The 24,364-nt window shown below is 37.6% G+C and overlaps 1 protein-coding gene across 9 annotated transcripts in view; it reads right to left on the reverse strand.

The window, feature by feature from the left end:
• The window catches only part of EFCAB5 (EF-hand calcium binding domain 5), a 123,059-nt gene that overhangs the window by 75,588 nt on the left and 23,107 nt on the right, over positions 1 to 24,364 (reverse strand). For all 9 annotated transcript variants that reach the window (XM_082604544.1, XM_082604543.1, XM_082604545.1 and 6 more), the window contains exons 5-7: positions 10,275 to 10,845; positions 2,673 to 2,829; positions 202 to 250 (exon numbers count right to left, since the gene is read on the reverse strand). In XM_082604544.1, the coding sequence (XP_082460670.1) occupies positions 202 to 250; positions 2,673 to 2,829; positions 10,275 to 10,845 (777 nt within the window). The remainder of the gene's footprint in view (positions 1 to 201; positions 251 to 2,672; positions 2,830 to 10,274; positions 10,846 to 24,364) is intronic.

The following is a 24,364-nucleotide window of genomic DNA, read 5'->3' on the forward strand; positions in this document are numbered from 1 at the left end:
TACAAAATAGTTGTAAAATGGGGCACTCGACTAAAAGAATTAAAAATCACTGATTGCATCTCTGCTTTTCTACATTCTCCAACTGAAAAGAGCAAAAGAGCTTGACTACATGACTCTTCATCTTTACTCAGCATCCCTCCACCCTCAAAAAAAAGGAGAGAAAAATATAAACACTGCAGTAAGAGGAACAGGCAGGCTTACCAAGCTGGAAATCTGGATTTTGAAAAAATTCATGAAGAACATTCTGAATCTGCAAATCAAAGAAAAGAGACCATATACTACTTTTCAATTAGCATATATTAAGTATTTTAGACTAAAAGCCATCTGTAGTCTTTTAATTTAAGTCCTAGGTAAGTCTTCTAACCCAGGGACAGAAATAGTAATAATTAACATTTCGTTTATAGCAGATTTCAAAGTATATAAAATGCTTTTGCATATATTTCCTCACTGATTTTCAACCTTTTTGTGTGAGAACTAGGATGCTGAGCAGATCCCATTTGCCCCCTCCAAGGAAATTTCTAACAACACTCAGACATTGGGCATGATGGAGCTAAGGCAAATTTGGCAACCAGCTTGGCAATCCAAAGAGTCCTCTATAACTCCTCATTCTTCAATGACTAAAAACAAAATTTCGGAGCTCTTCTTGGTCCATTTTTTATTTATTATTTTATTATTTTTATTTTTAAATTTTATTTATTTATTTTTGGCTGCATTGGGTCGTCGTTGTGGTGCGCAGGCTTCTCATTGCGGTGGCTTCTCTTGTTGTGGAGCACGGGCTGTAGGTGCAAGAGCTTCAATAGTTGTGGCACGTGAGCTCAGTAGTTGTGGCACGTGGGCTCAGCAGTTGTGGCTCGCGGGCTCTAGAGCGCAGGGGCAGTAGCTGTGGCACACAGGCTTAGTTGCTCCACAGCATGTGGGATCTTCCTGGACCAGGGCTCGAACCCACGTACCCTGCATTGGCAGGCGGATCCTTAACCACTGTGCCACCAGGGAAGTTCCTTTTTTAAAAATAAGACTTTATTTTTCAGGGCAGTTTTAGGTTCACAGAAAAATTGACCAGAAAGTACAGAGAGTTTCCATAGACTCCCTGCCCCCCCAACCACATACATAGCTTTCCTCCACTACCAACATCCCCCATCACAATGGTACACTTGTTACCATCAATGAACCTACATTGGAAACTCATAACCCAAAGTCCATATTTTACATTAGTGTTATACATTCTATGGGTTTTGAAAATTATATGATGACATTATCCATTATTATGGTATTGTACAGAATTGCTTCACCACCCTAAAACTCCTCTGTGCTCTGCCTATCCATCCTTATTTCCCCCCCTCACTCCTGGAAACCAATGACCTTTTTACCGTCTCCATAATTTTACCTTTTCTGGAAAGTCATAGAGTTAGAATCATACAGTATATAGCCTTTTCAGATTGGCTTCTTTCACTTAGTAATATTCATTTAAGGTTCTTCCATGTCTTTTCATGGCTTGATAGCTCATTTCTTTTTAGCACAGAATAATATTCCACTATCTGGATGTACCACATTTATTTATTATTCACCCACTGAAGGACATCTTGGTTGCTTCCAAGTTTTGTTAATTATGCTGTAAACATCCATGTATAGGCTTCCGTGTGGACATAAATTTTCAACTCCTTTGGGTAAATACAAAGGACCATCTACCATGGCTTGATTGTATGGTAAGAGTATGTTTAGTTTTATAAGAGACTGCCAAACTGTATTCCAAAGTGACCACACCTTTTTGTATTTTACCAACAACGAATGAGATTTTCTGTTGCTGCACATCTTTGCTAGCATTTGGTGTTGTCAATGTTCTGGATTTTGGCCATTCTGATAGGTGTGTAGTGGTATCTCATTGCTGTTCTAATTGCATTTCCCTGATGACATATGTGGAACACCTTTTCATACGCTTATTTGTCACCTGTATATCTTTGGTGAAGTGTCTGTTCAGGTCTTTTGCCCATTCTAAAATCTGTTATTAGTTTTCCTATTGTTGATTTTAAGAGTTATTTGTATATTACTGTCCTTTATCAGATATGTCTTTTGCAAATATTTTCTTCCAGTCTGTGGCTTGTCTTCCTTGGTCTATTTTTAGCAACTGGAAATATGCTTGGTATTGTATCTAACCAATAATTATTCTCACATCTTATACACCTAAGAGAACATATATAACTATTAGAGTACAGTTCTTTTTCAGAGCTAAAGACATGGTCTTTTAGGTAATTCCTTGGCGGTCTGGTGGTTAGGACTCTGCACTCTCACTGCCGAGGGCCTGGGTTTGATCCCTGGTCAGGGAACTAAAATCCCACAAGCTGTGTGGCGCGGCCTCCCCCGCCAAAACAGGATACGGTCTTTTAGTCCACAGAAGTAATTAGTCACACACATACAAAAAACACACGAAAGCTATGTCTGTCTGTAATAAAGAGTTTGTGAAATTCAGCCAGAGTCAATATTTTGGAAATCTACCTAGAATTTTCTTTTTAATGTTCAAGAGAAAATTGAAGAAATTGACTTCCATGGGCTAGACTTACATCAGCAGGACCAAAAATTTAGAGGGAGGCTTCTAGCACTCTGCTCAGTATCTAGCAATCACCCATTCCACCATATCACCCATTCCACCTACCCTTCACAGATACTGTCTTCCTTACCACTATCATAGGAATCATTCCTTTGGGGTCTAGAATCCACTCATTGAACTGTTCCTGCAGAGCCTGTTTCCATGTGTTGGCCACCTTGGCTTTGACTTTGTTCATGCATTCTCTTTGTTCTCGTTTCTGTTTAATATTCTCCTTCATCTTGGACACTCTGAAGGATGTAGAAACAGAAGAAATGTCGAGTTGAGACTACTGGATTTGACTCAGATTGTTCAAATGGCAGAATACAGGAGTTCAGAGCCTCATTTAAACTTTGGATCTGTCTTTTTCCATGAAATTTTCCTTAATTCAAGCCTGTAGGGATCCCTCCTTCCCCCAGCACATACTGAATTTGGCATTAATGATAAGCTGCCTTCTACTATTATTTGACTTTTTATAGAGGTAGGCCTTATTTTACTCAACTAAATACTGTACTTAAGAAGCACTAAGAATAGCTCTAGAAGCTTCCACATATAAAAGCAAGGTTGAACGCACTAAAGCCTGAAGGTGGTGGGCCTCTTTTTTCCCTAGACACATAAGTCATCTTGGAAGGACTCTGATTCCAAGTCTAGGGTGGGAGCCTGGAAACTGCATTTATAACAAGCATCTCAGGTAATTCTGATGCCTTGGACCAAACTTCTGATTTCTGTCTAGGAAAATTTATTGCCAATTTCCTTTATCCGGCTGGAGTCAAATACTTTTGACAGCCCCTGAGCATAATAGTTAACTTGTACTCAGACAGAGTTGCAACACCCAGGTTGAAAATGGGGGAAGAATGTGATTTTAGTCATTCCTATGTTTATCATCCCTACTAGGACTTCAAAACCCCCAAACTCATTTTGATTGAAACACCAAAATGGTTCAGAATAATAAAAATAGCTGCTGGTTTCAAATACAATTTTCAAGTAATGTTTGAGTCAGGTCTTCATCTTTCAAAGAAGAAAGACTAGGGCAATCTGACAGATTTGGAAACGCAAAAGAATTCTCAGTAAGAACTGGTAAACTGGAGAACTCCAATAATCCAAAAGAAACAACTAAAATCTAAATCATTACTTTATGCCCATATAAGGCCTTCAAAATCCTCTAAGAAAAGAAGCCTTCAAAAATAAACTTTGAAGTTTGAAAAAATAAAAATAGGCAAGTTGTTAAACAGTGCGGAAGGGCTTGCTTCTGAACTGCTGGAAGATTAATTAGCATTTTAAAGGATGTGCTAAGTTCCTCTAATGCGACTACTAACTAGCCAAACCGCCACCACTTATCTCAGAACCCCCAGTCTATTCTTGGCTGGCTCTTCTGCTCTTCCCCTACTCTTTCTCTCCCTGCTGCTTTATCTTTCTCCCTCTCTCCCTCTCTCTCTATCCTCCTCTCCCCTTTCCCCTGTCTCTATACAGCACTCCCCTCAACTTCTGTCTTTTCTGCATGATCCTCTGTTCTGTGTCTGTGTCCTTCTTCTAGCTTTTTCTCATTATTCACTCATTCATACTCACTCACTAAGTCAGTTTCTTATTTACTCATTACACAAACATTTATCAAGCACCTACTATGGATTCTGACATTATAAAGCTTAGGGTCCACTGTAGAACAGGTAAGTAAGTGATATTGTGTAATAAGTACTCGGTGTCTCTAGATTCTCATGTGTATTAATCAACACAGATTAACAAAACTGAGTTTCTGTCCTATTTCCATCTGCCTGAAAAAAGCCTTCCTCCCTCTGTTTGACTAGATCCTCCACATCCTTTAGGTCTCAGTTCAGACATCATTTCCTCCCTCTTATTAATGCCCACATTTAGAAACAAAACTTAGTTTTGTGCTTCAGGGCTACTGCACATGAGACTCCAAATATAATCCAGATGGATTTTTAATTTACTAGGTAACTCATTCAGGGACTGAATAAAATTTCTCTTTTGTGGTCTGCATTATCTCAAGAGGATATCTAAATTAATCAACACAATTCCATAGCATCCAAAACTCATAACTTTGGGTAATGTAGGGTAGCCATAATCTGTAAGCAGATTCTAAATATAAATCCACATTTAAGGAGACCGGAAAGAAAAAAAACTGCAGTGTGGTAAAATGCAAAAATTATCACAGATTCTTCCCATTCCTGTATGCATGTCTGTCTGTATGCAGTGTAACTTTGCAGCTTTTCTCATTATAAGCTGGAGTCTATTTCTGCATCTCTTGTGTCTGTCTGTGGCCATGTGACTTGCTTTAGCCGATGGGTCATTAGCAAACATGATGGAAGCAGAAAGTTGAAAAGTGCTATAAATTATATCACAATAAAACTGGAAGAAAAAGTGCTTAAACATTGGAGTTTGCTCTCTTGTATTGAACTTAAGAGCACTTCTACCACCACCTTGGAAATAAGCCTTGGCTAGCCTGCTGGATGATGATCCAGTTACCTCCATTGCTTTTACCAACAGTCAGCCAACTAATAGACAAATGACTAAGACTATCATTGCCATTTTACCGCAATGTATGAGTGAGTCCAAATGATACCATGTGGATCAGAGATGAGCTGAGTCCAAAATCATGAGCAAATAAATGATTGTTTATTTAAGCTACTGAGTTTTGAGGTATTTTGTTATGCAGCAAAAGCCAACTAACGAAACAGTTTTGCCATCTTAACAAGTGTTTTGAGCTCTTTCAAAGAAAAGTACAGTATAAATCTAACTGATTAAAGAAGTAAAAATGCTTCCTTACCCTAATTGTGCCAATCCAAATCCTATCCATCCATTCAAGCTGTGTTAGGAAAATCTTCCACTCAGAGTATTTGCCTAGATTATATCAAAACTGAATGTTGTATTTCATAAAAACTGGTTCTAACCAGCTTAAGTGGGTAATTGATCATGAACTTTGAGTGACCCCTGCACACCAGACCATTACTAGACCCAAGGGAAGACTCTTTCTCGACTGCTAAACAACAGAACTTGTTTTAATCAATCATGTACAAACCTATGGACTCACTCTGTCCTATATACAGTGTGATCGTCTTCAGTTGTTGTAAGTATAATCACTATAAAGCTCCCTTCCTAACACTTAAAAACGCCAGAATTTCCCCCCTCAGCAAACTAGTCAGTGAATTCTTCACTGGTGTAGATTCCTTTGCCTGGCAAGTTAATAAACTCAGCTTTTGTTTGTTTGTTTGTTTTTAAGCTCTGATGGTCTTAGTTTCACAAAGCTAAACTGGACTTCTTGTCATTCTTGGAGCATGTCCACATTATTCCTGTGATGAGTATTCTTATAAAAATACATATATGATATGTGTCTACTTAATTATTGTACTTAACCCATTTTCTTCTGTTTATTCAATATACAGCTTATTATGAAATGAAGTTCCTGACATAAGGTTCAATGACTTAAGAAAAATCTAAGTTACTGGTTAATCAATGATATTTGAACAGCTAAATAATGAGGCCTATTTGGAATTTTATAAAATGATGAAGAACATTTATTATAGCCTCCCACTTAAGTACAGATGATTAATCATAGAGATTTCAAAATTAAACACTCAATTACTCCAAATTAAGACATATCTCAAAATAATCTTATGTACCTAAAAAAAAAAGCAACAAGAAAACTTTCATCATTCTAAGCCAGATTAGAATATGTCAGTTAATTCATTTAACAAATATTTATTGAGCATTATTTACATGACACAGTGCTAGATGCTGGGGATTCAATGGTGAATATGACAGATGTAGTTCCTGCTCACATTACAGCAGGAGAAACAACCATTACAATTGTGATAAGTGCAAATGAAGAAGAAACACAGGATGCAATGAGAGCGCCTATAAGGGAAGATCCCAACCCAAATTCATGACGACGTGGTATTTGAGCTGAACTCTGAAGGACTGGTAGGATAAGATAAAGAGGAGGGGGAAGAAGTAACGACATGTGAAAAGATCCTGAAGTGGAAAGCAGCACAGTATGTTTGAAGAACTGAAAGAAATCCTATATGCCTGGAGTATAGAGTGTGAGAATGAGAGAGGTAGGAGCCCGGGCTAGAAAGAAAGTCAGAGACTCGGTCATACAAGAAAGTTTGTATAGGCCTAGTTAAGGATTTTGGGTTTTATCCTAAGAATAAAGGGATACCATTGAAAGGGTTCACACTGGAGAAAAATATGAAAACGTTAAACTTTAAAAAAAATCACTTCAGTTACAGGTAAACGATAGAGTGGAAGAGGGCAAAATGGATGTAAACATAACAATTAGGAGACTATTGCAATATTGTAGGTGACAGATCATGGTAGCTTAGACTAGGGTGACAGCAGTGGGGAGGGTCAGAAATGAATAGATTTGAAAGAAGGAGGTAAAATCAGGAGGACTTAATGATTGACTGGAAGTGATCAATGGGGAAGTAGAAAGTGTCAAGGTTGATCCCTCTGGTTTTGGCTTAAAAATCTGGATGGATGATCAATTAAGACAATGACTTGTTGAAACTGAGATGCTCGTGAAACATCCAAGTGCAGATACTGAATAGTTACATGTGTTGTAATGAGGGCGCTCAGGGATGGATTATGGAGTGATAGGAGAACTATGCCTTAAGGAACCTTAATATTTGAAGATCAGGTAGCAAAGAATGAACCAGCAAAGGATACTGAGAAGGATTAAACAGAGGTAGAGGGAAAACTAGTAAAGAATGATATCATGGAAGGAAGGGAAACAGTATTTCAAGGAAGGGAAACAGTATTTCAAGGAGGAAATGGCTAACATAATTGAACACTGCTAAGAGGTCAAGTAAGATGAGGACTGCAAACTTTCCACTGGGCCTAGAAGCAGAGAGAATGTTGTCATATTGGTAAGTGACATTTATTGAAGAGAGCCTGGAAAAAAGACCAGATGGAACAGGTTGATAAAAGTGTAGGAAGTAGGGAGAGTGCTATGTGGACAACTATTTTGATAAATTTGGCTATGTTTTAGTAATATTTCCTCAACTAGAGTGTATAAGCTCCTCATGACAAGAACCAAATTTTGAATTTTTTTTTTCGTATAAGGTATGGCTCAACATAAAGCACTGAATAATTATGCCATAAATACTGATTGACTGTGAAGACTCCTCAATAAATTTAAGTTATTAATTCATTCATCTAACAAATATTTACTGAGGCCCAACTCATGTCAAATACTTCGCTCAGTGTTGGAAATATAGATATGATAGAAAGTGGTGTACAATATAGTGTTCAATATGATAGAAAATAGTGTACAATAGTGTACTTCTCTGCAATAGTGTGAAATTCTAACATTAATAATCTTTCTCTATACTTCCTTTTTAATGTTTAACTTTTTAAAAAAATATCATACAGTAAAATTAACCTTTTTTGGTGCATAGTTGTATAAATTTCAACACATGTATAAATATGTGTAACCATCACCATAATCAAGCTATCAAAAGTTTGTAATCTTACTTTTTTTTCTTTCTTTTTTTTTTTTTTTGCAGTACGCGGGCCTCTCCCTGTTGCGGCCTCTCCCATTGCGGAGCACAGGCTCCGGACACGCAGGCTCAGCGGCCATGGCTCACGGGCCTAGCCGCTCCGCGGCATGTGGGATCTTCCCGGACCGTGGCACAAACCCGTGTCCCCTGCATAGGCAGGCGGACTCTCAACCACTGTGCCACCAGGGAAGCCCTGTAATCTTACTTTAAGAGCAAATATTTTTCATTTATCAATTCACAATAAGGCAGTAGTGACATAGAATATGCATTCTCAAGAACTGGAGGGATCAAGAATCAGAGGGAAAAGATGCTAAAAGAAAAGAAAATATGAAGAAAAACAAAATGACACAAACCTACCCTCCTCATCAGTTTTGCAAATTTACATGTAAGAATTATGGTCCACTTCAATTCTATACATGTCTTTCAGGAACCCTGAGGGAAAGCAATGAAAGTATACTGCATATGTAAAACTTACAAATAACAGTGATATTTTATTTTTTAGATAAGTGGCTACCACTACATAAATTGTTCCAAGTCAGTAAGGAGTGTCTTCTCTATCTATTGTACTTAGACACCAAACAAAGATGAATCCCTTTTTGTCCAGGGAAGTAGGCAGATGAAAAATTTTCAGATCAGGTTGAGTCAAACAGACACTTTAACATTATCACCAGAAGATAAAGTCTTGACAAACCAAACAAAAATATTATGTGTCCTTTTTCTTGAGCATAAGTAAGGAAAACTCTCATTCCTAAAATGAACGGACTTCTCCAAAGCTCTCTAATGGATTGAGAACAACACAAACAGTGATATAGTTCAGAGAATTTAAAAGCAGGACTATTTTTGCTAAGATTGCTGGGTATCCAAGCTTTAAGTCAATAGACATTGTGCTGCTGTAAAGCATCCCTAGGATTTCTGAATATTCTACAAATGCCTGAAACTGTCTTGTGTTGACATATGGATCTTGGATTTTTGCCAGAGGAAGATGAAACCCTAATTCTGATAATCTCAGCAAAGAAAGCATCTTTAAATACTTTAACTCTTTCATGATATTCCTAACAACTTTAAGACAACATTGACTGATACAGAATAAGATGAGCAAATGGAAAGATAAGCATTCTCATATAGAAACACTTGTCATTATTAAAGATGTTGATTTTCCCTAAGATAATGAATAAATTTAATCTTATTTCAATAAAAATTCCTATAACGTTTCTTTTGGTGTTCTCTCTCCCCCCCTTTTTTTCCTCAGGTAGATGAACCAATTCTAAAGTTCATATTGAAAAGTAAACACACAAGAATAGACAGTAGTGATTAGAAAAGAAGAACAAATATAGACTATTCAGTAACTGTTATTGGGCTCACTATGCAGCCATTTGGAAAAGGAAAAAGTTGGATACATATTTTAAATCTTACACTAGGATAAATTCTAAATGGATCAATATTTTAAATTAAAATTAAAATAATTCCAGAAGAAAACATGGGACAATTCTTTTAACATCTTGAAATGAAATGTAACAATGACTCAAAGCCCAGAAGCCATAAAATAAAAGTAAATAAATTTGACCACATAGAAATAAAAAATCCTCTACATGACACAAGATAAATGACAGGTGAAAAACAGAGGAAAATATTTGTAACTCATTCACATGCTTTGGATAAAAGGAAGAAAATTAAGAATGTATATTTGCATTTGCTTATGTATGCACTAAGAAACTCTGGAAGGATCCATTGAAAATTAAGAACAGTAGCTATTTATTGCAGAGGTGGAGCACTGTGTGGATGGAGGATAAGAATGGGAGAGAAAGTTTCCATCATATAACACTTTATACGTTTCAGCTTTTGAAGCAGGTGAACATATTACCTATCTGAAAAGTTAAATTTTAAAAAGTCCTTCCTCTCATATAGCTTACTTTCCAATGCAAGAAGACAAATAATAAACAAATAAATATACACTTGGGATCCTAGTGAGATAACTAAATTCATCAGTACAAGGAACTTACTTAATATACCTCGTTAGTCTTCACAGTGCTTCATAAACAGTGAAGCACATAGTAGTAGCTCAATAATACTTTTTGAAGAACTATAAAATTACTTTAAGTCCTATTTGTATGATTATGTTATTGTTCTACTTGCTTTTCAACATATGGAGCTAGATCATCAACTGCAAATACAACAAACTGTACCTGTTGTAAGTAGTGTTCGGAATGTTTATCTTCAGGTCTTCTGCGATATTTCTCATCACCCTCTGATAACCAGACATTCCTGAGTCTTTGATATAATTAGGGTTGTTTCTCATTAAGTATTCCCCCAAGTGGTTAATTGGATCAAACTTGGTTGGAATATCAACTTCTGCCAAAAGCTTTTTCTTTTCCACTTGCATTAACATTTTTTCCATTCCAGGAACTAAGGTGGGTAGAAGTTTCTCGAGCAAATACACACGAGTGTTCAGTGTCATGTTTTCAGTATTAAACCACTCTTTGGCCAAATTATCCCTGGGGAGTTTTTCTTCAGCCTTTTTTTCTAGTTCCTTCTTCAGATTTTCCTTATCTATGATTTTCTGCTGCATTGCCTGGGCTCTTGCCTGCACTCTTTCAAAAAGATTTTTCTTCCATGACTGTTCTAGCTTTGAATTCTGTGCAGTTTGATCTAAATTGAAAAGCACTTTTGCAGGTTTTCTAAATACAGTATTCTTTGAGATTCTAGAGTCCTTTATTGAACAAGTAGAGATTTTTGGCTGCTCCTCCAGGTTTAATTCTGAGGGGACAAAAATTGAAATGTAAGAAATATTAGAAGTAGATTTTAATCTATGTTACTTTAGAATATTATTAGAAAATTATTTTACATCCATTTACATGGTATATTCGAACACAGCTAAAAGTAACAGAAAATCAGACAGCAGTGACTTTAACCATAAGGACATTTACTGTTTTCTTAATCAGAAGCCATTCAACAGCTCAGTGTTTTTATTAAGTACCTAGCATGTTTCTATTGTTCTTTATTCATTTTTTGTGCTTGTATCTCAGGATCACAAGATAGCTATTGCAGCTCCAGGCATCACTTCTTTAAAGGAGAAAAGGATTGAGAACAAAGGGGCTTTATCCTTTTGAAGTTCTGTTATATTAGTCAAGAAGAGAAGATCCCAGACTCCTCACTCTAAGACTTTCCTTTACATTTCATTGGCCCTAATTAGGTTACGTGCCCGCCCTAGGCCAATAGCTGGTAAAGGTAAAAGGGTTATTGAGAATAGTTTTGATCAATCATAATTTATTCCTTGGTCAGGGTTTAGACCAAATTTGGTCAGGTTTTAGACCATATTCTCTGATATCAAGTGATTTCCATCTGCTACAAAACTTAAGTTCCATTGGCAGACAAAAGGTGGGAAAATGTCTGCTGAGTAGGCAGTGAAGAGAGTCTACCAGACATGTACGTGTATTGGGTTGGCCAAAAAGTTTGTTCGGGGTTTTCCATAAGGTGTTACAGAAAAACCCAAATGAACCTTTTGGCCAAGCCAATAAATATATTTCTTCCCACTCTCATATTTCCAACTTCTTTCATGTTGGAGATTTTAGACCAAGATAGTGGACTGAGGTCAGGACCTACATGCCCTCCCTACCAAAATCTCTAGAAATGATAGAAAAGGGTGTGTGTGTGTGTGTTTTAATATGAACATAAGAATGCTAACAACCAGTAGAAACTAACACAACACTGTAAGGCAACTATACTCCAATAAAAATTAATTTTAAAAAAGGACTTTTCTGGTGGTCCAGTGGGTAAGACTCCACGCTCCCAATGCAAGGGGCCTGGGTTTGATTCCTGGTTGGGGAACTAGATCCCACATGCATGCCACAACTAAGAGTCCTCATGTCACAATGAAGATCCTTGCATGCCGCAACTAAGGCGGCACAGCCAAAAAAAAAAAAAAGAATGCTAACAATCAATCATGAAGAGGGCCTTCAGAAACTCTGAAGGTCTCTGAAAACTGTAAGGTAGATGGGATTAGATTGATTAAAGAAACTATAAGACTAAAAAGATCCAGAAGATGACTGTGAAATTTGGGAGCACCTCTGAGGCACCCTAAGTTTAAAGGATGTAGATATGGATAGCAGGGGAATGACTGACCTTTTTGTGTATCTTCATCCCCATTTGAGCTAATCATCGGGCACCAGAGGCATTCACCCTTGAACTGGGACAAGGGGATTCGGGCAAGAGAGGCAGGATAATGCCTCCACACACAGAGAAAATGAATTGCTGACAGACTTCACTGTCTGCATATCTTACCCCTCCTCCACAATCTGCATAGCTTACCCCTCCTCCACAATCACTAGCAGCAGGCTACAGAAAACAGAAACGTCATCCAGAGAAAAGCAAACAGGGATTCCCAAATGCAAATGTAAGCACACACATAAGGATCACCAAATATTTAACGAAAACTAACTCCATGACTAAACGAATGCAATGATTAATACTATCCAAGGAAGCACCATTAATAGAACAAATATAAGGAGTTCTAAAAGAGCTGTAATTAATATCCTCAGAGCAGAGAAATTAGAGGAAATTAAAAATATAGTTATATTATTTTTAAAAATTATGAGAGCTTGGAAACCTAGTGCTCAGACCTTGGTTTCTTCCTTTTTTTTTTTTTAATAGGATTGAAATTTTAAATTTATTTATTTATTTATTTTTGGCTGCATTGGGTCTTTGTTGCTGCGTGCAGGCTTTCCCTAGTTGCGGCAAGCAGGGGCTGCTCTTCACTGCGGTGCACAGGCTTCTCATTGTGGTGGCTTCTCTTGTTGTGGAGTATGGGCTCTAAAGTGCAGGCTCAGTAGTTGTGGCACTCGGGTTTAGTTGCTCCATGGCATGTGGGACCTTCCCAGACCAGGGCTCAAACCCATGTCCCCTTCATTGGCAGGCGGATTCTTAACCACTGTGCCACCAGGGAAGTCTCCAGACCTTGGTTTCTAATATCATTCTCCAATTTAAAAAAATCAGGACTCATTGAAAAAATGGCTGAATCTAGGACTGGGGCAAGAAATATTCAAGATGAGCCTGGAGCAGAAATATACCCATAAATATATGACCAATTGACTTTTGCCAAGGGTGCCAAGATCATTCAATGGGGAAAAAATTATCTCTTCAGCAAATGGTGCTGTAACAAATGGGTATCCATGTGCAAAAAAATGAAGTTGGACCCATACTTCATGCTATAAACAAAAATTAACCAGCTCTAACAGATCTATACTGAGTATTCCACCCAACAACAGTAGAATACACATTCTGCTCAAGTGCACATGGGACATCCTCCAGGATAGACTATATGTTAGGCCACAAAACAAATCCTAATAGATTTAAAAATATACATATCATAAAAAGTGTCTTCTTTGAAGATATAGAAGAAATCTGCAGGATTAAAAAACACACTTTTAAACAACCAATGGGTTAAGGAAGAAATCACAAGGGAAATTAGAACATACTTAGAGATGAATGAAAATGAACACACAATATACCAAAACTTATGGGATGCAGTGAAAGCAATGCTCAGAGGGAAATTTATAGCTGTTAAGTGACAACATTAGAAGAGAAGAAAAATCTCAAATCAATAATCTAAGTTTACATCTCAAGGACTAGAAAAAGAAGAGTAAAATAAACCTAAAACAAACAGAAGGAAGGAAATAATAAAGATCAGAGTGGAGATAAACAAAATAGAGACTATAAAAACAGCAGAGAAAATCAATAAAACCAAAAGTTGGTTGTTTGAAAAGATCAACATAATTGACAAATTGCTAGACTGGCAAAGAGAAAAAGAGTGAAGACAAAAAAACTAATATAAGAAATGAAAGTGGGAACATTACCACCAATCTCCCAGAGATAAAAAGGATAACCTAGAATGGACAAAAAATACACAAAAAGTATCTAAATTGACTCAGAAAGAAATAGAAAATCTTAACAGACCCATAACAAGTAAAGAGATTAAATTAGTAATCAAAACCCTCACAACAAAGAAAAGTCCTGGACCAGATGGCTTCACCAGTGAATTTAATCAAACATTTAAAGAATTAAAACCTATCCTTACAACACTCCTCCCCCCAAACTGAAGAGGACATAACAGTTTCTAACTCATTCTATGAGGCCAGCATAGATATGATACTAAAGCCAGATAAGGACACCACATGAAAAGAAAATTTCAGACTACTATTCCTTATGAATATAGATGTAAATCTTCAACAAAATATTAGCAAATCATGAGAATATTCTCCTGTTATCTTCTAAAATTACTTACTGTTTTATCACTCACATTTGTATCTACAGTACATGTAGAATTTATTTGCATGTGTGGGGTGAGGTAGGACTCAAAAATACATATTTTCCATTTTGGCATCATTATTGAAAACACCTCCTGTTTTCAATACAGGACTTTCAACTGGACTCTATTTCATTGGCTTATTTGTCTATCCTTATGTCAATGTCCTACTGTCCTAATTTCTGTAACCTAATTGTAAATATTGATATAGTAATATAAATCCCCCAGCTTTGTTGTTCTTCAAGATTTCCTTGGCTTTTCTAGGTCTTTTGCATTTCTACATAAATTTTAGAATCAAATTATTTTATATACACACAGACACATATACAGAACCCTGCACAACTTTTTGCTAGAATTACACTGAATCTAGAGGTCAATCGAGGGAGCACTACTTTCTTAACAATATTAAGTCTTCTAATTCATGAATAAGGTATTTTTTTCATTTATTTAGGTCTTCTTTAATTTCTTTTAACAATGTTTTATAGTTTCAGTGTACAGGTTTTGTTCATTTTTGGTTAGATTTATTTTGAGATATTTAGTACTTTTTATGCCATTAAAATTGTATTTTAAAATTTTCATTTTCTAATTGTTTGTTGCTAGTATATAATAGAAATATAATTAGGTTCCCAGGACCTAGCTCGTTCAGGCTCTGATCAATAAGCTATCAGATGTTTTTTTCTACAGCCACGATTGCTGAGGTGATTGGAATGAAAAACTTAGTAAGAATCTTAAGGTTTTTTCTGATATGGCCATGGAGATGAAGTAGTTCCAGGGCTTTCAAATATTATCTACTAGTCAATTTGCTTCTCTCCACTGAAAAAATATTAATGTCAAACTGAACCACAATAGGATTAGGGCCACACACTGTTGAAGTTCTTTGCCTCTATTACTTCGTGGATTCAGGAAAAAAGAAGAAATAGATATGTAAATTATTTTGATACTCATTATTTTTTTAAAGATTTTTTTTTAATGTGGACCACTTTTAAAGTCTTTATTCAATTTGTTACAATACTGCTTCTGTTTTTTGTTTTGGTTTTGTGGGCACGAGGCATTTGGGATCTTAGCTCTGCATTGGAAGGCAAAGTCCTAACCACGGGGCAGCCAGGGAAGTCCCCATACTCATTGTTTTTAACATAGCCAGAAAGTAGTTATTGACCCATGCTTCAATCATTAATAACTCTCAATAAATAGTACTAGTGAAATAAAAGGGTAAGAGATCAGAACCTCTGCAACTTAGAGCAGTGTTTTTTTAAATCTTATTTATTACGAAATATTTGAGACCTGTAAGTATAATGATGATATAAGTAGCCATATATCTCCTCTTAGCTTAAGAAAAAAATTACCTGTATATTAAAGCCTCTCAAATACCCCTACTTTGATAGAAACACTATTCTGATTTTCATGTTTATTATTTTTCTGCATTTGTATATATTATATATAAGCAATATAATATTGTTCTTGTTTTTAATTTTTATATAAATGATTTCATATCATGTGTATTCTGTGACCTTTTAAATACTTAATATTATGTTTATGAAATTCATCTATATTGATAACTGCAGCTCCAGTGTGTTCGTTTTTCACTGCTTCATAATATTTCATTATATGACTGCATTGCAATGTATTTATTCATTCTCATTTTGGGGGAGGCTATCCATAAATACTTTAAAATTCTTTTTATTTATTAAAATTTCTTTCTTAGCTTTATTGAGAGTACTCTGAAGAATACTTTTAAATCCTACCTACAGGTGGAACTTCAAGATGGCGGAAGAGTAAGATGCGGAGATCACCTTCCTCCCCACAAATACATCAGAAATACATCTACATGTGGAACAACTCCTACAGAACCCCTACTGAACGCTGGCAGAAGACCTAAGACCTCCCAAAAGGCAAGAAACTCCCCACGCACGTACCTGGGTAGGGTAAAAGAAAAAACAGGGACAAAGAATAGGGATGGGACCTGCATGAGTGGGAGGGAGCTATGAAGGAGGAAAAGTTTCCACACACCGGGAAGCCCCTTTGCAGGCGGAGACTGCTGGTGGCGGAGAGGGGGAGCTTCGGAGCCACAGAGGAGAGTGCAGCAACAGGAGTGTGGAGGGCAAAGCGGAGAGATTCCCGCACAGAGGATCAGTGCCGACCAGCGCTCACCAGACTAGAGGATTGTCTGCTCACCCACCGGGATGGGTCGGGGCTGGGAGCCAAGGCTTGGGCTTCCGTCGGATCCCAGGCAGAGGACTGAGGTTGGCTGCGTGAACACAGCCTGAAGGGGGCTACTGCGCCACAGCTAGCCGGGAGGGAGTCCGGGAAAAAGTCTGGAGCTGCCGAAGAGACAAGAGACTTTTTCTTGCCTCTTTGTTTCCTGGTGCGCAAGGAGAGGGGATTAAGAGCGCCGCTTAAAGGAGCTCCAGAGACGGGCGCGAGCCGCGGCTATCAGCGCGGGCCCCAGAGACGGGCATGGGGTGCTAAGGCTGCTACTGCAGCCACCAAGAAGCCTGTGTGCAAGCACAGGTCACTATCCACACCGTCCCTCCCAGGAGCCTGTGCAGCCCACCACTGCCAGGGTCCCGTGATCCAGGGACAACTTACCCAGGAGAATGCACGGTGTGCCTCAGGCTGGTGCAACGTCACGCTGGCCTCTGCCGCCGCAGGCTCGCCCCGCATCCGCACCCCTCCCTTCCCCCCGCCTAAGTGAGCCAGAGCCTCCGAATCAGCTGCTCCTTTAACCCTGTCCTGTCTGACCGGGAACAGACGGTCTCAGGAGACCTACAGAGTCCACATCCAAAGCTGAACCCCAGGAGCTGTGCGAACACAGAAGAGAAAGGGAAATCTCTCCCAGCAGCCTCAGGAGCAGCAGATTAAATCTCCACAATCAACTTGATGTACCCTGCATCTGTGGAATACCTGAATAGACAAGGAATCAACCCAAAATGAGGAGGTGGACTTTGGGAGCAACGATATATATATATTTTCCCTCTTTTTCTCTTTTTGTGAGCGTGTATGTGTATGCTTCCGTGAATGATTTTGTCTGTATAGCTTTGCTTTTACCATTTGTCCTAGGGTTCTGTCTGTCCGTTTTTTGTTTTTACTTAAAAATTTTTTTTTCTTAATAATTATTTTTAATTTTTATTTTAATAACTTTATTTTATTTTACTTTACTTTATTTTATTTTATCTTCTTCTTTCTTTCTTCTTTTTTCTCTCTTTTATTCTGAGCCATGTGGAGGACAGGCTCTTGGTGCTCCAGCCAGGCATCAGGGCTGTGCCACTGAGGTGGGAGAGCCAAGTTCAGGACACTGGTCCACAAGAGACCTCCCATCTCCACGTAATATCAAATGGCGAAAATCGCCCAGAGATCTCCATCTCAACACCAACACCCACCTCCACTCAACGACCAGCAAGCTACAAAGCAGGACACCCTATGCCAAACAACTAGCAAGACAGGAACACAACCCCACTCACTAGCAGAAAGGCTGCCTAAAACCATAATAAGGCCACAGACACCCCAAAACACACCACCAGATGTGGACCTGCCCACCAGAAAGACAAGATCCAGCCTCATCCACCAAAACACAGGCACTAGTCCCCTCCACCAGAAAGCCTACACAACCCACTGAACCAACCTTAGCCACTGGGGACAGACACCAAAAACAATGGAAACTATGAACCTGCAGCCTGCAAAAAGGAGACCCCAAACACAGTAAGTTAAGCAAAATGAGAAGACAGAGAAACACACAGCAGATGAAGGAGGAAAGCAAAAACCCACCAGACCTAACAAATGGAGAGGAAATAAGCAGTCTACCTGAAAAAGAATTCAGAATAATGATAGTAAAGATGATCCAAAATCTTGGAAATAGAATGGAGAAAATACAAGAAACGTTTAACAAGGACCTAGAAGAACTAAACAGCAAACTCTAAACAGAGATGAAAAAACACAATAAATGAAATTAAAAATTCTCTAGAAGGGATCAATAGCAGAATAACTGAGGCAGAAGAACGGATAAATGACCTGCAAGATAAAATAGTGGAAATAACTACTGCAGACCAGAATAAAGGAGAAAGAATGAAAAGAATAGAGGACAGTCTCAGAGACCTCTGGGACAACATTAAATGCACCAACATTCGAATTATAGGGGTCCCAGAAGAACAAAAGAAAAAGAAAGGGACTGAGAAAATATTTGAAGAGATTATAGTTGAAAACTTCCCTAATATGGGAAAGGAAATAGTTAATCAAGTCCAGGAAGCACAGAGAGTCCCATACAGGATAAATCCAAGGAGAAACACGCCAAGACACATATTATTCAAACTATCAAAAATTAAATACAAAGAACAAATATTAAAAGCAGCAAGGGAAAAACAACAAGTAACACATAAGGGAATCACCATGAAGTTAACAGCTGATCTTTCAGGAGAAACTCTGCAAGCCAGAAGGGAGTGGCAGGACATATTTAAAGTGATGAAAGAGAAAAACCTACAACCAAGATTACTCTACCCAGCAAGGATCTCATTCAGATTTGATGGAGAAATTAAAAGCTTTCACAGACAAGCAAAAGCTAAGAGAATTCAGCACCACCAAACCAGCTTTACAACAAATGCTAAAGGAACTTCTCTAGGCAGGAAACACAACAGAAGTAAAATACCTACAATAATAAATCCAAAACAATTAAGAAAATGGTCATAGGAACATACATACCGATAATTACCTTAAATGTAAATGGATTAAATGTTCCAACCAAAAGACACAGACTGGCTGAACGGATACAAAAACAAGACCCGTATATATGCTGTCTACAAGAGACCCACTTCAGACCTAGGGACACATACAGACTGAAAGTGAGGGGATGGAAAAAGATATTCCATGCAAATGGAAATCAAAAGAAAGCAGGAGCAGCAATTCTTATATCAGACAAAATAGACTTTAAAACAAAGACTGTTACAAGAGACAAAGAAGAACACTACATCATGATCAAGGGATCAATCCAAGAAGAAGATATAACAATTGTAAATATTTATGCACCCAACATAGGAGCACCTCAATACATAAGGCAAGTACTAACAGCCATAAAAGGGGAAATCGACAGTAACACAATTATAGTAGGGGACTTTAACACCCCACTTTCACCAATGGACAGATCATCCAAAATGAAAATAAATAAGGAAATACAAGCTTTAAATGATACATTAAACAAGATGGACTTAATTGATATTTACAGGACATTCCATCTGAAAACAACAGAATACACATTCTTCTCAAGTGCTCATGGAACATTCTCCAGGATAGATCATATCTTGGGTCATAAATCAAACCTCGGTAAATTTAAGAAAATTGAAATCGTATCAAGTATCTTTTCTGACCACAACGCTATGAGACTAGATATCAATTACAGAAAAAATCTGTAAGAAATACAAACACATGGAGGCTAAACAACACACTACTTAATAACCAAGAGATCACTAAAGAAATCAAAGAGGAAATCAAAAAATACCTAGAAACAAATGACAATGAAAACACAACGACCCAAAACCTATGGGATTCAGCAAAAGCAGTTCTAAGAGGGAAGTTTTTAGCTATACAAGCCTACCTTAAGAAACAAGAAACATATCAAATAAACAACCTAACCTTACACCTAAAGCAATTTCAGAAAGAAGAACAAAAAACCCCAAAGTTAGCGGAAGGAAAGAAATCGTAAAGATCAGATCAGAAATAAATGAAAAAGAAATGAAGGAAACGATAGCAAAGATCAATAAAACTAAAAGCTGGTTCTTTGAGAAGATAAACAAAATTGATAAACCATTAGCCAGACTTATCAAGAAAAAAAGGTAGAAGACTCAAATCAGTAGAATTAGAAATAAAAAAGGAGAAGTAACAACTGACACTGCAGAAATACAAAGGATCATGAAAGATTACTACAAGCAACTCTATGCCAATAAAATGCACAACCTGGAAGAAATGGACAAATTCTTAGAAATGCACAACCTTCTGAGACTCAACCATGAAGAAATAGAAAATATGAACAGACCAATCACAAGCACTGAAATTGAAACTGTGATTAAAAATCTTCCAACAAACAAAAGCCCAGGACCAGATGGCTTCACAGGCGAATTCCAGTAAACATTTAGAGAAGAGTTAACACCCATCCTTCTCAAACTCTTCTAAAATATAGCAGAGGGAGGAACACTCCCAAACTCATTCTATGAGGCCACCATCACTCTGATAACAAAACCAGACAAAGATGTCACACGGAAAGAAAACTACAGGCCAATATCACTGATGAACATAGATGCAAAAATCCTCAACAAAATACTAGCAAACAGAATCCAACAGCACATTAAAAAGATCATACATTATGATCAAGTGGGGTTTATCCCAGAAATGCAAGGATTCTTCAATATATGCAAATCAATCAACGTGATACACCATATTAACAAATTGAAGGAGAAAAACCATATGATCATCTCAATAGATGCAGAGAAAGCTTTCGACAAAATTCAACACCCATTTATGATAAAAACCCTGCAGAAAGTAGGCATAGAGGGAACTTTCCTCAACATAATAAAGGCCATATAGGACAAACCCACAGCCAGCATCGTCCTCAATGGTGAAAAGCTGAAACCATTTCCACTAAGATCAGGAACAAGAAAAGGTTGCCCACTCTCACCACTCTTATTCAACATAGTTTTGGAAGTTTTAGCCACAGCAATCAGAGAAGAAAAAGAAATAAAAGGAATCCAAATCGGAAAAGAAGAAGTAAAGCTGTCACTGTTTGCAGATGACATGATACTATACATAGAGAATCCTAAAGATGCTACCAGAAAACTACTAGAGCTAATCAATGAATTTGGTAAAGTAGCAGGATACAAAATTAATGCACAGAAATCTCTGGCATTCCTATTCACTAAAGATGAAAAATCTGAAAGTGAAATTAAGAAAACACTCCCATTTACCACTGCAACAAAAAGAATAAAATATCTAGGAATAAATCTACCCAAGGAGACAAAAGACCTGTATGAAGAAAATTATAAGACACTGATGAAAGAAATGAAAGATGATACAAATAGATGGAGAGATGTACCATGTTCTTGGATTGGAAGAATCAACATTGGGAAAATGACTCTACTACCCAAAGCAATCTACAGATTCAATGCAATCCCTATCAAACTACCACTGGCATTTTTCACAGAACTAGAACAAAAAATTTCACAATTTGTATGGAAACACAAAAGACCCCGAATAGCCAAAGTAATCTTGAGAAAGAAAAACGGAGCTGGAGGAATCAGGCTCCCTGACTTCAGACTATACTACAAAGCTATAGTAATCAAGACAGTATGGTACTGGCACAAAAACAAAAATATAAATCAATGGAACAGGATAGAAAACCCAGAGATAAACCCACGCACATATGGTCACCTTATCTTTGATAAAGGAGGCAAGAATATACAGTGGAGAAAAGACAGCCTCTTCAATAAGTGGTGCTGGGAAAACTGGACAGCTACACGTAAAAGAATGAAATTAGAACACTCCCTAACACCATACACAAAAATAAACTCAAAATGGATTAAAGACCTAAATGTAAGGCCAGCACCATCAAACTCTTAGAGGAAAACACAGGCAGAACACTCTATGACATAAATCACAGCAAGATCCTTTTTGACCCACCTCCTAGAGAAATGGAAATAAAAACAAAAGTAAACAAATGGGACCTAATGAAACTTAAAATCTTTTGCACAGCAAAGGAAACCATAAACAAGACGAAAAGACAACCCTCAGAATGGGAAAAAAATATTTGCAAATGAAGCAACTGACAAAGGATTAATCTCCAAAACATACAAGCAGCTCATGCAGCTCAATATCAAAAAAACAAACAACCCAATCCAAAAATGGGCAGAAGACCTGAATAGACATTTCTCCAAAGAAGATATACAGATTGCCAACAAACACATGAAAGAACACTCAATGTCATTAATCATTAGAGAAATGCAAATCAAAACTACAATGACATATCATCTCATACTGGTCAGTATGGCCATCATCAAAAAATCTACAAACAATAAATGCTGGAGAGGGTGTGGAGAAAAGGGAACACTCTTGCACTGTTGGTGGGAATGTAAATTGATACAGCCACCATGGAGAACAGTATGGAGGTTCTTTTAAAAACTAAAAGTAGAACTACCATATGACCCAGCACTCCCACTACTGGGCATATACCCTGAGAAAAGCATAATTCAAAAAGGGTCATGTACCACAATGTTCACTGCAGCTCTATTTACAATAGCCAGGACGTGGATGCAACCTAAGTGTCCATCAACAGATGAATGGATAAAGAAGATGTGGCATATATATACAATGGAATATTACTCAGCCATAAAAAGGAACAAAACTGAGTTATTTGTAGTGAGGTTGATGGGCCTAGCGACTGTCATACAGAGTGAAGTAAGTCAGAAAGAGAAAAACAAATACCATATGCTAACACATATATATGGATTCTAAAAAAAAAAAAAAAAAGGAAATGGTCAGAAGAACCTAGGGGCAAGACGGGAATAAAGATGCAGACCTACTAGAGAATGGACTTGAGGAGACGGGGAAGGGGAAGGGGAAGCTGGGACGAAGTGAGAGAGTGGTATGGACATATATACACTATCAAATGTAAAACAGATAGCTGGTGGGAAGCAGCCGCATCCACAGGGAGATCAGCTCTGTGCTTTGTGACCACCTAGAGAGGTGGGATAGGGAGGGTGGGAGGGAGGGAGATGCAAGAGGGAAGAGATATGGGGACATATGTATAACTGATTCACTTTGTTATAAAGCAGAGACTGACACAACATTGTAAAGCTATTATACTTTAATAAAGATGTTAAAAAAATTCTACCTACATAGTATCCATCTTTCTAACCAGGAAAAAAATTAAGTGGTTTATTTTTAAAAACACTTGAAAAGCCAACATTTCATTTAAAGAATGTCTTAAGTCCAATAGTGGATAGTATGTATGAATATCTCTCCCAAGTTTTGACTTCCTCTTGGCTTATTCATATATGGGGGAAATGAGGAGGGTAGTGTAATGCTCTCTGTTACCTCTCAGTTGGATTTGTAAACAAGTTAACCTCTTTTTCTGGGGGGTGGGTGGATAGTGTTTCCATTTTGTTTTGTCACAATGCTTTTACTTCTATTTTAAATAAGTGTGATAGAGACCAATTTTTTTTTTTAAGGTCTGCAGGTTCTAATGTACACTCTTTGCTTTTAACCTCTCTAGCATAACCCAAGGCAGATATTCCTCCTCCTGCTTTAAGGGGAGTGCTACAGATTTATAGCAACTTAATATCTAGCCATCTGCATGGCTCATTAGTAAACTCACACGTGAACTAGGGCATTGTCTTATCTTTGCTGCAGCCTGCTAGTGCTCCTCTAGTGTGCTTGGCTATTATAGGTTGCTAAGCAATAATCCTCGTGCTTGCATTGTCCCCACCGATATGCAGAATGGAAGTAGATATGTGTTTGGTTACAGCTCTGGTCAAACACTTCTGTCTTAGAGCCATAAAATCAAGAAAAGAAAAGGAGGCACAGCAATAGCAGGGTCAGTAAATCAGAATTCTGAACAAGCCTATCTGTGGCTGTCTTTTGATTGGGTGATCCCTGAATTCATAAATTACAGCACTGCCCCAAGGGAAAATTAAGAGGTTTAATTGAATATAATTTCAAATAGGTACTGGGTTTTCTAGCAGGTCTATGCTTGGACATTCCTAAACCTTTTACAGATAGATAGATTCATTTACATATTCACTCAATAAATAATTATTGATGTCATAGTGCCAGGCACTATGCTAAGCACTGAAATTCTTTTTCAGGATTGTCTTCCTAAACTCTTGCGGAATTAAGAGCCTTTCACATTCTTTCCCAATATGCACACCTTCACCCCTGTATCAATCCACCTTCTAACATACAAAGTCCTATTCAGGCAATATGGGTACAAATACTCTCAACTAA

Source organism: Mesoplodon mirus (genome assembly GCF_964341445.2).
Source record: "Mesoplodon mirus genome assembly, chromosome: 18".
NCBI lineage: Eukaryota > Metazoa > Chordata > Mammalia > Artiodactyla > Ziphiidae > Mesoplodon > Mesoplodon mirus.